Consider the following 17,200-nt stretch of genomic DNA (forward strand, 5'->3'; position numbering starts at 1 on the left):
TTCTTGACTGTATTGCAGTAGTGCCCAGAAGCCCCAAATGAAAACACTTTTGCAAGAAGTGCCATAACAAACTACTGTCCCAAGACCTCAGTTTACAGTCTCTTATGAAATATCCTGCTATATTAAGATTCACAGAACAGGTGTTACCTTGATCAGAGGGGAGGATGTGTTGATTAGATCCTGTTGGGATTTAAACCAGTTGATCCTAGGAATCTAAATATTTCAAACCTGATGCTTAAGATCACTAAACCCTCCCCTTGGGTTGAGAATAAGACATCGTGTCAATTTTCCACTGTCTTCCCGTTTAAACTCAAATCAGAAGGCAGAAATGGAAGAGACCTGCTGGGGAAAATTTTCAAACATGCCTAAGTCTCACTGAATTTCAATAGGAGTTGCACACAATTTTACCCTTCATGCTATCTAATGCAGCTCTCTGTTCCCTACACTTTTGCAGGGCTTTGTCCAGCCTACTGGAAAATGACCCAAATGATAGGGGTTTCCACCACTTCACATTACAAGCTATTCCAGTCTTAGATCTGAACCAGGAAATGATAGAGTATGTTCTCTTCCTTTCAGCCCACCTATTTCTAAAAAAAGGTCAACTATGTTTGTTATGTACGTTTGGTACTTGTTACCAAGAAAACAAAGCTTTTAAAATTACCTCCACTGTTACAAAACAGATGTATCAAGAATAAATTCTATGTTTCCACCACTGTAAATAATCTTGTATATCGTATCTCGGATTGGAGCTGGTCAAATATTTAGGAATTGTTTACATGACAATTTCCCCCCTCTATCAATTAAAAAGCATTTCTAAACATTTCTAAACCACACATTATTCAACCAGCTCTACACTGATTCACACGAGCGTTAAAGAAATGCTCCAATAAACACCAAAGGATCACACGGAGATTTGCTACTACGAAGAGAATGTTTTATTAGTTACAACACTTCATTCAGCTAAATCCACATAGTAATCCATACAGAAATACTTCAGAAAAAAAGTGCAAATTCTCAGTCTGTATTTATAATACACCCCAATTTCTTAAAAGAAATTCAAAGTAACAAATGGTACAAGAATAGGTAACAGATCTAAAACGTTCCTGGGTTCTAAATCGAGAGCAATGACTTCAGGTATTGTGGGTGCTATCATCTCGGAAGAATCAGCCATCGAACATTCGTGGGACATAGCTGCTATATTCACTGGGAATTTGAGATCAGAATTGGGCTCTGAATGCCCAGGCTTCCCCATGCAAAAAGCACCCCTCTCTTCTCTTGGGTGTGGTAAGACACGCTTACAAATGTTTGTGCCTTTTAGACGCTCTAGGTAAAAATCATGAAAGAAATATTCACCAGGAGCGCTGATTCAACTCTTTGCTTAATCTTTTAGGATCAATAGTTTCCTGAACAATGGCAAAAATCTTCCCCCTTGTGATGAGGCCAAGTAGCCGGGCTTGGTGTGGGGGACTGGAATCCTTCTGTCCCTCAGGCTGTGAAGTGACAGCAGACTCCCTGCAACCCAGACTTTGCAGTAGCCATCACTGCTTCTGTGCTACACGCTGGTGTGGGGAGCGGAGACCCTACTCACAGGTTCCGGACACCACCTCCCTCCCTGCCACGGAACAACACTGAGTTTGGGGCCTTCCATGGAGACAGGATTTGGCCCTTGATCTAAATGCAAAGGAATTGCTCCTGTTGTAGAAGAGCAGTGTCTTGGCAAATGCCTCTGCCACTTCAGGTCCGACATTGCCTAGATGGAGTCTCAAATACGTCTCAAAGTAAGAAGCCATAAACCCATAGGGCCCTGATCCTACAATGAGTGTGTGGGGGCTCATCTCACTTTAACAGGGCTGTGGGGGAGGAGCAGAGGTATGCCCACACACAGCCAGTTTTAGGGGCAGGCCCGTATCTTTACTCAGCAGGTTACTTTGTTCATTCCTTAGCACTAGAGGCTTTGCCCTGCCTGAAGCTAGCAGTGACCACCCTCTTACTTTCCATGCAAAAGTTTCAAGGAAGTTCCTTGAACTCAGGGTGCTTCATGAAACATCCCTTGCCCCCAGCTATAGGGAGCAAAAGCGAACACCGCTGGAAGGGCAGAGTTCAGGAATACTATGGGGGCACTGGCTGAGAACAGAAGAATTTCAGAGAAGGAGAGGGCATGTTCTGGCCCCAGGTAGACACATGGCTGTTTGCTTCAACATTTCCAATCTCTTTGGCCTTATTTTTTCCCTTTTATTAAAAAAGAGAACCGAAGTTGCTGGTAACCTGGAAGCCTGGTCTATGTGAGAGTGGGGGATAAAGGTGCTACCTGAGCATTGCAGTACCAGGGATAACATTATCGCTGGCACCCCTGTGGGCAGGCACCCTGTGAACGGAGGAATGCGAAGCTTAAAGCCCAGTCCAGAGCTGCATGTTGCCAGTAAGGGGATGTTGCTGCTGTGTGTTATCATAGACTACCCCAGACTGCAAACCAAAGTTAGCCAGCATTTAACCAACCTGCGCCAATCACACTGTGGGAGGTGCCGTCTTCTCAACCCACAATGGGAAACTGGATATTTCATTACATACAAACACAGAGCAATCTTGTCACTAATGGGTTACAAGATCAACCCAGTATAAGACTGGCTCCCCTCTCAGGTCACTTCCCTTCACTGAAGTCCTCGGTCATAAACACAAAGACAAAAAGCCCTGGGAGTCCACAATTGGGCTTGCATTCTAAGGGCGCATTAGTACATGCCTTCTCTTGTAGGCTTCCCTCTGCCAAAACCCCAAGTTCCTTAATTCCCGTTCAAGTCTTATTGAATCAAATCATGATCAGTGAACCCTGCAGGCTCAGTAGTCAGCTCAGAAATATCATTTTACTGTGTTCCATTTATTCAGTCCCATTTTAATAGGAAAACATCCTGACCCCAAAGACAGAAGAGGAAGTAATTGTACTTCTAACTACAGTAAGAGGTTCACTTAAGTTTTGCTTTAGGACATACCTGTAGTCATTCAGTGCTGCACTGCCAGGAAAGAGGGGAAGCATGCATTAACAGCTTTTGCTATCCATTCCTGCTGCAGCTCAATATCTCCTCCAGAGTTATGACGAGCTGTGATATTACCACAGAGGGAGGTGGATAACAGCTGTTGATTTCCTTTTACTAACTGAACAGCAAGCACTTCACATTCTGAAGAAGATGGTGCTTATGCAAAACACAAATAGAAGAGGTGTATTATAAATAGTGTCAACTTGCCTGGCAAATTTTTTTATCCTTTAAAGGATCATATCCTAGTCCCATGGAAGTTCTGCCACAGACTTGAATGGGATAGAGATTAGGCCTCTGTATGCAGCAGTACAAAAAAAAACAACAAATGAAACTACTCAAATGCTAGACACAAATAATCACTGGCTCTATCATACCTGATGAATCGCTCCACACCAACCTTTAGAAATGCATCTTATAAACAGGAAGCGCCGTAAGTCAGTAAACATCCAGACGAAAAAAGAACTGGTTTGGTTTAGAATTAGTCACCTCCCCACACACAGTTTAAATATTTCTACAATGCAAACAAAACTATTAAAAAAGCCCATAACTGAAACCAGATTGTGCACACGTTCAAAGTGCTGAGGCAGTAGGTACAGCAAAAAGGTACTCAGCAGTGAGGTAACAAGATGATCATCTTTCACAGTAACAAAAGTAGGGGAGGGAATGGAGAGAGAGGAAAGAAAACAACTTCTCCAAATGGAATAGTAGGGATACTTCAAGCATTACACACATCAATGGAAAACAATGGTAGCAGCAGATTAAACAGCAGTAATTATTATACCCTTAGAATACAGTCATTCTGGTGCCCTACTTCCAAAAGCACTTCATCCATGATGTACTGCTTAAGAACTAAGGGCCTAATGATCAGTTTAAGAAAACCACTGATACTCAGCTCCGCCAGATTCATCAAGTCTCAAAAGCATTTTGAAACCCGCATCTTTTAAGTGTTCAACGGCCTGGTGTGCATGTTAAGATTTATCTAATACTGGATTAGATTCAGACTAGGTATGTAAATAGTGTGTAAAAAAAAGTAATCGGTTAAACGTTTAACTGGGGAACTAAGGATGTGGGGGGTGATGTAGCAACCCCATGTTTTACGCGGGGTCCCAACTGCTGGCTTTGCGCCTGGGGTCCCAGCTACCACTGGTGCACGGCATTCGGGCACGCGGGATGACAGCGGGGACCCGGAGCCAGCAGCAGTGTTTAATCGTTAACTGAATTGATAAGCATCAAGCTTAACGGTTAATCGGTTAAACTTTTACATCCCTAATTCAGACCAGGCTCAGCTAACCAGCTACTAGGAAAACAGATCTGAAAGCCTTACACAATTCTATGTGCTACACCATACCTTTCCACAGACACAACTCCATACGCCTTTTACAATGTTTTTAGCTTTGTTCAAACCACGCACACAAAAAATGAATTGTTCTCTTCTGAATTACAAAAAAAGATTCAAAACCCCAAGGACCTGATCCTGCTGCCAATGAAATTAATGGCAATGCTTCCACTCACTTTAGTGGGACCAGAATCAAGTCTGAAGTTTAACTTCCATCATGAAAAAAAATGCAAAGTCCCAGCAGCAACTTAAAAAGACTTGCTCCGCATATCTTTGGATAACTTCCAATTGGTGCAATATTGTGAAAGCAGTCAAGCTTCATTGTTTTCACCCATTTCCCCCTCCCCCCTAACATCGCACTCACAAATATACAATAATCAAAGGAAAGAACCCCTTTTGGCATAAGAGAAATTTCACTCAATTGTGTGGACAACTTGGAAATCTCATTTAAAATAAAAAAAATAAATAAACATTGCTTGTAAATAAGAATCTGTTCGACAACTTCCTGCAGTACATGTACATTCATATATAGCTAAAATACGTATTTATGGTCATAGTGCAAAGCCTCTGTCAGCATGACATATCCAATTTCTGCACAGAAACCGAAAACATTTTGTCTTTATATCTGCCTAGCTGAGATATGTACAGCACCGTTCTGCACTGTCCTACAGAACCTAGCTATAAGGGTATAATAGAGGACAAATTCAAAGGTTTAACAATAGTGGCAAACAATGGTTTAAACAAGTGCCTCTTGGGTTTTAGGAACTCAACTATATATTGATTTAGAGCAGATTAATCAAAAAAGATACTACTAGAGTCCTATAACCATGTTTAGGCATCAGACACCATAGTATGTACTTGTGTGTTCAACTGTCCTACTTAATTATTTTAGTACCATTGTGGCTAGATGTCCAGAGCATCACAGTTCCTATTTTAGAGATTTCTATCACCAGTTTAAAAGACAAAGTGTCAAGCATTATTCTGCACCCAGGGACATGAGCATCCAGAGGACGCTGAATAGGGAAGCAGTATGCTTTTTAAAATACAGTTTTCCCAGAACAGGTGCTAATAGCAACCTTCCAAAGACTTTCCACATTAAGAAAACCAGGTTCTAGTCAAAGAGAGTAAGGTACTAGTTAGGAATTATATCATTAGGAATAGCAGCTAAAAACTTACACGAACAGATAATTAAAGTGAGTTTAGAGGAAGGATCGAATATTTGCAGGCTGGCAACATCAGGAGCTAATTTGTAGATGCAACTGTAAGTGAAGAAAAGTGAGACTAAAGGGGTGAATACCCAGAGCCCATGTCTCCCCTCCATTAGCTTCCTCTCTCATAAGTGAGCAGAGAACATAGACACCGTCATTTCAAGAGGTTAGAGAAATATTAACTCGATTTCCACATAGTCCTCCCTGCATTCACAAGGCATCTATATTTTAGAACAGCCTGCTTTTAGATGTCTTAATTTGAGATAATGTAGAATGAGATCCAGAATATTTTGGGAGAGTTTTATAAAGTGAAAGAAAGCCAACTGATTAAACTATGCTCAATGGGCCTCTGGTGGTTAGAATCACTAATTTAAACAAGACACAGACAGATTATTTCCCCTGATTAGGTCATCCTGGAAAGGCACTGTTTGATCAGTAAAAAACCAAGCTGCGAATCAAATTGCATGGAGTTGCCACTATTGTTTCACTGTTAAGTAAACATCAGTATTTTAAGATACACAGGAAAAAATACAATGCACCAAGAGCCCCTCTAATACTAGGATATTTAAATGGCTGAAAACCATATACTGTAACAACTTGTCTAAACTAGACATTTTAAATACTAAACTCTATTTTATCATACTTGTAAATTAAGACCTGTAAAGGTAAATGATACCTACACACTCCACAGCAATTAAGAAGCCGGCTCATTTTGTCAGTCTTATGTGATTGCTAATTCCCTTCAAATACACTTATGACTAACAGAACTTTTTGAATTCAAGTCTTTTCAAATCAAAGGTGCTAGGTATTCGTTCATTCAACATGAAACCTAGTGATTACGCTACAGCAGAGTTTAGCAGTCTTAACCCTTTGGAGTGCTAAATTTTGAACTATGGGAATTGACTTCATTATGCTAATGTACATGTGTCTTCTGGTCAAAAGAACATGAAATTGTAGATATTAACTCCCCCAAATCCATTTGCCAGCCATAGCTTCTTGCTGGAAAACTGACAAAAAGATGCAGCCTCTTTATTGGTTTTAAGAATTTAGCCAGTTAGGTAACTGACACACACACGCACACACAATTAATGCTAAATGGAGTTCTGATCTTGGTTCCTTTGTTCCACATGATACAGCGCAAGGAGAGTCACTTCTACAACAAACTGCTGGAGGAGATCTACACGGAACGCCAAATCAGTCCATTCTTACTGGGCTCCAAAAAATTCTCAATCAAAGCTTCAATGACTTTCTGTAGTTGTTCTTCCAGAAAGGTTTTGTCACTAGAGGGAGAAATCAAATGGCTGAAGTTACAGTAATATCAAGTGATCTATCCCACAAAAGACAGCTCCAACACTTCAATAAACTAAATTTGATTAGATTTCAAGAACCTCAGAAGTCCCTTAGATGTTTTCTTCCCATACAGCTAATTGTAATGTTCGTACTTGCTGAGCTTCTAGACTTAGAGCTCAATCTGTTTACTTTACGAAAAAGATAATTGAGAGGTGACCTTGATTACAGTATACAAGTACCTTCATGGGGAGAAAATAGTGTGTGCTAAAGGGCTCTTTAATCTAGCAAGGAAAGGCATAATAAGAACTAATGGCTGGAAGCTGAAGCCAGACAAATTCAAATTAGGCACACATCTGAAACACAGAGGGATTAACTACTGGAACAAACTACCAGGGAAGTCTCTTGGAGTTTTCAAATCAAGAAGACCCTCTGGAAGATATGCTTTAGTTAGTCCAACAAGTTACTGGGCTCAACATAGTGGTAACTGGGTGAAATTTAAGGGCCTGTGATACACAGATGGTCGGACTAGATGATGTAATTATCTCCTTCTGGCCTTAACTCCTATGAAATCTAATTAATGAACGCAGCAAGGGAAGAAAATCAAGACCAACTCCATTAAACAGAACAACATGTCTCTAAAGACACATACCCCTCTCTCCTGCTACTCCCTGTTGTACAGTATATTTACACTGGGCGCAAGAGGAACCGACTCACTCAATCTGATATTAAGTAGAAATAAACACATTTGACCTATGTCCTGTTTAGATCAGTTTTGGCCATTTTGACCCTGCCCAGGAACTGGCAAGAAGTTCGTTGCTCTTTAACCCGTGAAGACTTAAAATATAAACTAACAAGGAAACATTGAAACAGAAGAGCACCTCATCTAGCATAGTATAGTACTCCACTCCTGATAGAGACCAAAGAATAATGCTTCAGAGAGAAGTATTCAACCTCTGTCATCCACCTAGCTGAGCAGTGCTATAACATCAGGGGAGGAAGTGCCTTTCTGATCTGCAGCTGCTGATCACGTTATGCTCTGGAGTAGAAGGGCTTGATAGTCCTTCTAATTTCTATCCTGGAGAGTAAATGCTGATACTCTTCTTATCCATTTGAATGTCTAATCCTTTAGAAAAAATTAAACTATTTCTTTGTATTGGTTACTAAAACAAAACAAACCAGCAAGATGTGCACACACTTTGGGGTCTGAGCCAAAGCCCAAACAAGCCAATGGAGTCTTGCCATTAACTGCAGTGAGTTTGAATCAGGCCTTTACTGAGGGTATGTCTATACTACCAGCCGTATCGGTCGGCAGCGATCGATCTGGCAAGAGCTGACATTCAGAAAATTAGTGTTCACAATACCTGCCACTTCGAGTTGCGATTGCCCAGGCTCCAGTCAAACAGAAAATCTATTCAAGGTCCTCAATATGGTAAACAGCTACTAACTGCAATGTGTAAACTGGAAGTTAAATATACTCAAACTAGGGAACCAACAAATACCTGCATAAATATGAATGAAGGTGCCTAAGTAACTGACCCAACTTTCCCAAGGGCAGAGCATCCATTGCTCTGATTGACTGTGTGGAATGAGCATGTTTGGCATCCTGAAAATAAGGCCAGTTGAACTGTCTGTCTTTAAGACCCTCCCAAGTTTGAAAAGTAAAATCTAGGTGCTGAGAGTGACTCTCACTTGGGAGTAGTGTGGCCACCCTAAAGCCCTTCCTTCCAAGAGCAACAAACACTGATGATACAGATGGTATGTGGTGGTATAAAATGCTTCTCCCCAAAAAAGGCACGTGGGACACTAAAGAGGAGTGGTGTTGTTTTTTTAAAGATCAGAGGGAGGAGAGTTTCACATATGCAACTCACGAACGCAAAGATTTCATCGCCAGATAATCTAGGGTGCAATAGTGTGATCCCTAAAAGGCGAGTGGGTGTTCATGGACCTCTCCGTATGAGCAGAGCTTGACGAGGAGTGAAAGAAAAGCCTTTGCTCCAGGATGAAGGGGGGGGGGAGAATGGGTTACAGCAGCAAACTTGTGAAATTCAACTCTTGTTCATTTTATCCACTGCTAACACAGTTCTAGCATTAAGCCTCATGAGCAGATCCATGCATGCCAGTGGCTGGGGAGGCAGTTTAACAGCCCGAAACCCTCAACACCTGTCCGTCAAGTCATGTGCATTGCACCCAGCAACTAGGGTGGGAAAGCTCTTATCTTTGGAGAATGTGTCTCGCCTAATGCATGTTCACCTACAGGTCTGTGGAAATATTTTGAATGATGAGGGTGTAGCTCCAATACTCACCAGTCAAAAGTACTGGCCGGTCAAGCAAAAGGTGTAAAGACTGTACAGAAAAGACACAGATTCAGCCAACCTAGTGTTGACACAATGTGGAAAATGGAAACCCTCACCTCTGCTCAGGCCGCGCACACATCTCTGCATAGTACTTGATCTTTGGCTCAGTTCCACTTGTCCGGAGGGTGGCAACACACCCATTTTGAAAAGTGAAGGTGATCATTTGACTCTTTTTACTTGCAGGCAACACCTAATGGAACATCATCATCATTTTAATCTGTACAATCTACATGCATCTCCCCTCCCTGCTATCCTAAGTATTATGCACTGCATAGAAACTCTGACACAATGCAAACAAGTGATCAATATGAAAATTAGTTTCCGACGACCTAGTGCTGTCTATATGGGGACTTAAGCCAATTTAACAACACTGCTCCAGAGTGTGGATTTTTCACATCCCTCTGACTGATGTAGTTAAACCAATCTAATTTTCTAATAGAGCCAAGGCCTTAATTACCCATGTGTAAAACTAATTTTAATTAAATTATGGATATCTTAGTGGAAACTTAAAAAAATTCTTTGGTGGATACTTCAATTGTTTAATTAATATTGAAGATTTATCCACTGATGGTATTTCCTTTAAATCAAAGGTGTTTAAAATTACCTTGAAGCTACTGGGCTCTTCTGTAACTTTAAAGGAAACTCATTTAATCAGCATCTTGAATAAAAAATTGGCTGCAAACCTCTGCGTTTCATTTATAGCTATTTGCGTTTAAAACTTTGATAGGGAACATAGCTGAAAAACTTCACAGGATGGATGCTTGTTCATATCTCAAACATGGGGAGGGGATGGATAGCTCAGTGGTTTGAGCACTGGCTGCTAAACCCAGGGATGTGAGTTCAATCCTTGAGGGGGGCTGTTTGGATCTGGGGCAAAAAATTGGGGATTGGTCCTGCTTTGAGCAGGGGGTTGGACTAGATGACCTCCTGAGGTCCCTTCCAACCCTAATATTCTATGGTTCAGTTACATCATAATAAAGTCAGTACTTTCGGCCAGTGGCCTTCTGCTAATGCTGATAGATATTCGCACTATTGCAAAAATTGTTTAAAGTTGTTCAAGTTTTTTATTTATGTGGAAAGGACATAGGACAGACTTTAATTAATGTGATAGATTTAAATTGTCTGCGTCACTGTATTTTCAAGAAAACATACAGTACATAAGAATTCTTCCATGGACATAGCTACCACCTCGTCGGGAGGTGGATTACCTCCACTGATGGGACAACCCCTCCTGTCAGCACAGGTAGCGTCTACACTGAAGTGCTACAGCCGTGCCGCTGTGATTTTTTAAACGTAGATAAGCCCTACATTTATATCCCAAATACTGGATGTTTGGCATCTTTCTGTATCATAAAATCAACTTAATGTACTCATTCACAGGCTCAGAAAACATCTTGTCAAAGGGTTAAAATGTTAGCCACTATACTAATTTTTTCTCCAAGTATTGCGTAACTCACCGATTTCTTATTAAGCTGGCTGCTATCATAGCCAGTGGTAACATCCCGTACGTGTAATATACCATAAGTGCCACAAGACTTTGGATAAGATTTTGGGGAATCAAAATTCCGAAGCTTTTCGAATACCCTTTTGATAGTAGGAGGTTCGTAGCACAAGAAATAGGAGGTCTTTGAAATGTGATATCCATACCTACAAGGAAAAATATTATTTTAATTACAAGAGTCTCAGTCTTCTGCACACTAAGTCTACAGAGTGATCAGTTATCCAGAACGGTGACCATGATTCTCCATATTCATGAGCATACTTTAAGTCCAAGCTTACTTTTACTTACTGCTGATTTTAAAAGATAGCCTAGACAATGTAAAATGATGCACGAAGCCTGTTTGCAGACCCAAAACCACTGAACTTCACTGAACTAAAGTGAGGGTCAGTAATGAAGGACAAGAATGTACAGTAACCCTCCACAGTCACAGAAATGGACTGAATCCAGCTGAGAGAAGAACTTTAAATTCATGCCTCTAAAAATATAGGATCCCTGTTTGGAGCCCGGAAAATTGTGCTTGGAGCAGAGAGCTGATCCAATGCCTACCTCCATGTCTCTATCCCTGGTCTGATCCATAAGCCTTCTCTATTCTTCCTTGGGGCCCCAGCCTCCACACACTCCTCTAACTGCTCCTTTCTGGATGCACAGAGCAGCCTAATTCTTGCCACACCCATCCTTTCTTGCCTTTTACTACATTCTCCTCTATTTTCCCCACTGTGCCTTTGGAAAGATATTGTAAATTTCATACCTCTGTGTTGCCCCTTGCCAGTATTAGATCTCCAGTCCTGCTCTGTGCTGAGTTCGTCCTGCCACAATCTACACGTGACAGAATGAACTCAGTTCAGCAGCAGTCAGAACAATGGCCAGAAGCAGCACTGCTATGGGAGATATTTAAAAGCAAAGGCTAATCCACAGGCCATAACAAAGACAGCAAATTTATTTTCAAACTAAACAGATTACTACTACTTCCTTTTTAGAAGCTAAGCTCTCTGGGGACCTGTGTTTATATATAGGATCTAACATAATAAAGCCTCAAGCAGAATTGGGTATATAGAAAAAGTAAGACTCATGAAAAATAGTAGTGAACCAAAGACTAACACACTTTTGTTTCAAGATCTGAAATTCTGGGTTTGTATCAGTTTCCCTGCAAATTTCAAGGTTTTCAATTATTCCTTTAAGTGGCCACTGTATGTGATAAACCTAGCTCGTCACAGGGTAAAGCCTAACTAATCCAAATCAAGCTGCTTCAATCTGTTAACTATGAAACACTTCACATAAAGAGATATTTTCTTAGCACCCCCAGAGTATTTTTTTTACATTTCTATAGCATCTTTAAACCCTGATAGGATGGGGAATTATGGAACAAAATGGAGATGGTGAGGATACACAGGGAGGAAAGAATCAAACAGCATAGCAAGACAGATGCTGAACTGGAATCCCAAGGGCAAAAAGACGATGAGGTAAACTAAGGACAACTTAGACAACTGAAGAGGAACCGAAAGCTATTAAAATGACATGGGCAGAAGCTACGCCTGCAGCAAGAGACTGTCAAAGATGGAAGGCAGCGATGAAGGCCCTGTGGTCTGCATGGAATAAAGAGGCACAAGTCAAGTTAGTTTATACTCCAAGCACTTTATAAAGATATACGCAGAGCAAAACTAAAATACAGAAGGGAGGATAACCAAAACAACCTAATAGTGGGAGAAGAAATCATTTTTTCTAGGGATAGATCCAGGGGAAACCTCTATTCTTACACAACTTTTTAAGATGCCAATTCAGAACTGACTAGGCCTCCTCCATTCTTAAGAACTATCCTCCAACGTGACCTGTATCTACCTCAAGGAGAAGAAGAGTTGAAGTGACCCAGAGAGGTTTTTAAACTGTGATTCCAGCACGTCAAGGCATTTTATATCTAATGCTTTTCACTAAAATCACCCTCCAGTATGGTTAAAGGAACCCACACTGTAAAGACTAATCAGGTCTAATTACAAGTAGTTAACTTAAAAAAAAAAAAAAAAAAAAAAGCGTGTCCCAAACCCACTTATTTTTAAAATAAGTTTTCAGATGCAGAGCTCATTGTTAAATTTAAAAAAAAACTTGTGATTTTCTGGAAATCACAAATATACCCTAAATATGCTATTGTCTTTAGTTCCTCCACACCTCTTGATTCTGCCTGGACTTCTATGCTTCACTTGCCCTCCCTCCTTAAACACAACATGAAAAGAACCTCAACAAGAGGTCAGAACTTCTCTTGCAAGACATTTAAAAAAGCAAAAATTAGTAGGTAGAAGTGTATAATTTAACTCATCTAATAGTAGATTGATTATGACGACAATGAACTAAAAACACAATTCTTGCTAGTAGGACTCTTTCTGATATTTATTCTAGCAGCCAAGTTTTTATATCCTCCCTTCTTCCCCATCTCCTAATCACCATGTTATCTGTATCAAACACAGTTGACAGGCATCGTATTTCTCTGAACAATACATACACATTTAATGTATATTAATCCATTTAGATTATATATATATACACATTTATCTGGTATTAATGTTTTATATCGCACTTATTTTGTACAGAAGAAAGTGTGTCCTACTAGCAAGTGACAGATACTGTTCTGATTTTGATAGTGCTGAGGAAATTGTTTGATTACGCAAAACTCAGGAAAAAAAAATCAAAAAGGAAAGTAGAGCATGTTAAAAAACAGAACTTACATTTCATATATTTCAGTTAGTTGCTGTGCCAATGTTAGGTTCTTGATTTCCAGATAAGATGCCATTTCAGCTATAACCACAGCTGCACTCACGCCATCCTTATCCAACACTGATGTGCCACACATGAAACCTGACAATCACAAGACTAGTGTTCAGAGCAGTTCTATCCAAGAGCAGAGCAGTTCTATCCATTTGTTTTACTCAGGTGACGTGTTAAACTTCAGATGCCCTTTGTGCACACGGAACTAAACACATGTCCAACTGCTGCCACTCTATCTATGCATATGCTACACCCATCTACCCAGTAAGCCAGCCACTCTAAGAGTTATGGGGGTGGGAAGATGTACTGAACAACTTATCAGTTTCAGGTAGACAGAAGCCTACAGCCCTACCATGCTATGGTACAATTCCCCTCAAATCTCACACACTAAGCAGGGCTGGTTTGAGCAAGCACACTTGTATGCTGCAGGGAGTGTTGCCAGTGATTTAGTAAGCAGCACTAGTCCCACAAGTCAATCATGAATCAATGCCCCACCGTGCTGCCAGCTGTGTAGTCTTTTGAGGACATCTAAAATCAAGGTTTTGACTCCTTGCAGTTGTTAAAGATCCTTCTACGTTTTATGTAAGATCAGGGATTTTCAATCTAACTTGGATAATTGCAATCTGCTTCCCTAAAGTCCACTTTCACTTTTAATTGGATATACTTCCTGTGCTAAACTGATATGTTTCTATGTGCTACTAATCAGCTGCCATGTTCCTGTGACGTTGCACCCTATATGATTTTATAAAATATGCTAATGAGTGTGAATATAATGTAACTGGAATATGCTTCATGCAAAAGTTCTCTTGTAAGGTATCATTACGAAGCTTATAATCTACTGAGTGTGGTCATCCTTTTTGTATGAATGTATCATTCTTGCATCTGAAACTAGAAATATGAAATATAACTCTGAGGGTCTGTTGTAATTATGCAATGTGTGGGGCCATTAACGGTGATTTGGAATCTTGATGGCTCCCATTAACCAGGACAATTGTCTGTAGATGGCTCTGTTTCTGTAAGTCTTCCTGTATACGTGCTGGCAAGTGGATAATGAAGTCTTACAGTGCCATGTGATCATGTCACCTGAACTGGAATCCTTCTTTAACCTGGTGCTTTTCCATTTAGGAGGGGTGGGACCCCAGAGAGGGATAAAGAATTTCCACCTTATGTAAAAGATATGTAAGTGGGTGGAACAGAAAAAAGGGGGCAGCAATCATGAGAAATCCCCTAGCTACCACCTAACCTGAAACAAGGGCTGTACCAGGGGAAAGGATTGTGCCCAGACTAGGAAGGCGTCCAGTCTGTGACAGAAGCATCTCTGAGGGTGAGATTTTATCGGTATTCCATTTTCTTACTGTACTAGACTTAGACTTGCGTGTTTTATTTTATTTTGCTTGGTAATTCACTTTGTTCTGTCTGTTATTACTTGGAACCACTTAAATCCTACTTTTTGTATTTAATAAAATCATTTTTTACTTATTAACCCAGAATATGCATTAATACCTTGGGGGGCAAACAGCTGTGCATCTCTCTCTCTCTATCTGTATTATAGAGGGCAAACAATTTATGAGTTTATTCTGTATAAGCTTTATACAGGGTAAAAACGGATTTATTTAGGGTTTGGACTCCATTGGGAGCTGGACACTTGAGTTTAGAGACAGGAACTCTTAAGGTGTTTTCAGTTAAGCCTGCAGTTGTTGGGGGATGTGGTTCAGACCTGGTTCTGGGTTTGTAGCAGGCTAGCGTGTCTGGCTCAAACTAGGCAAGGCACTGAAATCCCAAGCTGACAGGGAAAACGGTTAGAAGTAGTCTCAGCACATCAGTTGGCAGTTCCTAAGGGGGTTTCTGTGAGCCAACCCGTCACAGTTCCATCTAAGAGGTGGATGAATTTCCATAGCTGAAGTGTACCCTGTGTAGTCCTTATCTACCTCTAAGGGTTGTCAAGAGGCTTTGTTTGTGAAGTGCTCAGAGCCTCAGATGAAAGGTACTATAGAATAACTGCTAACTATAAAGGTATTATAAATTACCTACAGAAAATTAACAGTGTTTTAGAGATGATGTAGCTCTGTTGGCCCCAGGATATTAGAGAGACAAGATGAAAGAGAAGCATTCGACACACAGAGTTTTCTTCAGGTCTGACTCCAAGTAACTTGAAAGCTTTTCTCTTTCACCAATAGAAGTAGGTCCAATAAAAGATATTATCTCACCCATCTTGTCTCTCTAGTATTTCCATGGAGGATAGGTCCATCAATGGCTATTACCCTGGATGGGTAGGGATGGTGTTCCAGCCTCTGTTTGCCAGAAGCTGGGAATGGCCGACAGGGGATGGATCACTTGATGATTACCTGTTCTGTTCATTCCCTCTGGGGCATCTGTCAGAAGACAGAATACTGGGCTAGATGGACCTTTGGTCTGACCCAGTATGGCCATCCTTAAGTTCTTACGTTTTAAAGAGTGCTTTCCAAACACCTGTTACTCTGCGATCTGCTATTCATTGGAACCTTAGATAAGACAAGCGGTTTTTGGAAGTAATACTCCCTTCAGCTTATTTGAAAATACAAGGCATTAACCAAACACTAAACAATTGTTGTGTAGAAAAAAAAATAAGCCACCTCTCCACCTGAATACCAAGAGCAGGCTACTTCATAACTGTACTCTACTGGATTTCTTGCACCTTGCTCTGAAGCATTTGGTACTGGCCACTGTTGGAGATGGGATACTAGACTACATGAATCACTAACATGAGCCAGTATGGAAATTCCTATGTCCATGATGTACAAAGTAAAGTGGACCTTGCAATGGAGACAGGAACTTAACACAAGGATGCACCGGTATGGAGCTTTAGTTGAGCTGGCAGTTGGTCATGTACTGTTGGGTACAGTTAGTTCTGGGAAGATACATCAGCTGTCAGACACTACAAATTTCTGAAGTTCTCTCAGAAGACTGTGTTAAGTGACAGTATCTGAACATATCTGGCAAGTAGATTAATTTACTTTTCAGTAAGGTGATCAAAAATAGAGTTAGTAAGTGGTTTGGTAGCAAAAAGTTAAAAAAAAAAGCAAAGCAAAGCAAAAATTCAACATCCATTACAGAGGATGTTATCAACTGAACTGAAGACTGGACATTAGCTCAGTCTGGTCCATCAGGACTCTGTATGGATGCTACAGATCTTCTTATTGTTTTGTTAGAAGTTCAAACAGTGTCACAGTCCTTCACTGTGACTCAACCAGTAGCATCCACACAGCATTTGATGGGACAGTGACTGCCATTCTGTTAACTAACGTTAACAAGAAGTTCAACAAAATGCAAAGAGGAAAACTAAAGAGAAACAAATCCTACGGGAGTCCTTGTCACGACCAAGGTACATTAGCACAGAAAATATTGTTTACTAGCTTTCCACATTAAGATATTTTAGAATACATTATTGTACATACCAATAGACTCTTCAAATGCAAAAAGAACTTCTTTCCCACTGTTTAGGAGATCTTTTACTCTACTTCCAATCCATTTAAAACCAGGCAGTGTTTCCTGAAAATGAAGAGGCCACCCAGTAAGAGCTACTTTTTTTCCAATACAACAGTATCATGGAACAAGGGGAACATTTGCTGCTTTCACATAAAAATAACACCTTTCACCCCCAGATGCATTCTTGTATGAAGTCTTAAGTACAAGGCCTGGAATGTCAGAAAACCGGAAAAAGTAAAATGATGCAAAAGGACTTCATGATC

General features: G+C 40.5%; 1 protein-coding gene across 1 annotated transcript in view; it reads right to left on the minus strand.

The window, feature by feature from the left end:
- Positions 1–912: 912 nt before the first annotated feature.
- Positions 913–17,200, minus strand: part of PGM2L1 (phosphoglucomutase 2 like 1) — a 79,773-nt gene continuing 63,485 nt past the window's right edge. Inside the window, exons 10-14 of the mRNA XM_077833449.1 lie at positions 16,907–17,000; positions 13,433–13,562; positions 10,675–10,864; positions 9,274–9,407; positions 913–6,853 (exon numbers count right to left, since the gene is read on the minus strand). Coding sequence (XP_077689575.1) covers positions 6,751–6,853; positions 9,274–9,407; positions 10,675–10,864; positions 13,433–13,562; positions 16,907–17,000 — 651 coding nt within the window. The 3' untranslated portion in view covers positions 913–6,750. The remainder of the gene's footprint in view (positions 6,854–9,273; positions 9,408–10,674; positions 10,865–13,432; positions 13,563–16,906; positions 17,001–17,200) is intronic.

The sequence above is a fragment of the Eretmochelys imbricata genome, chromosome 1 (assembly GCF_965152235.1).
Source record: "Eretmochelys imbricata isolate rEreImb1 chromosome 1, rEreImb1.hap1, whole genome shotgun sequence".
Lineage (NCBI taxonomy): Eukaryota > Metazoa > Chordata > Testudines > Cheloniidae > Eretmochelys > Eretmochelys imbricata.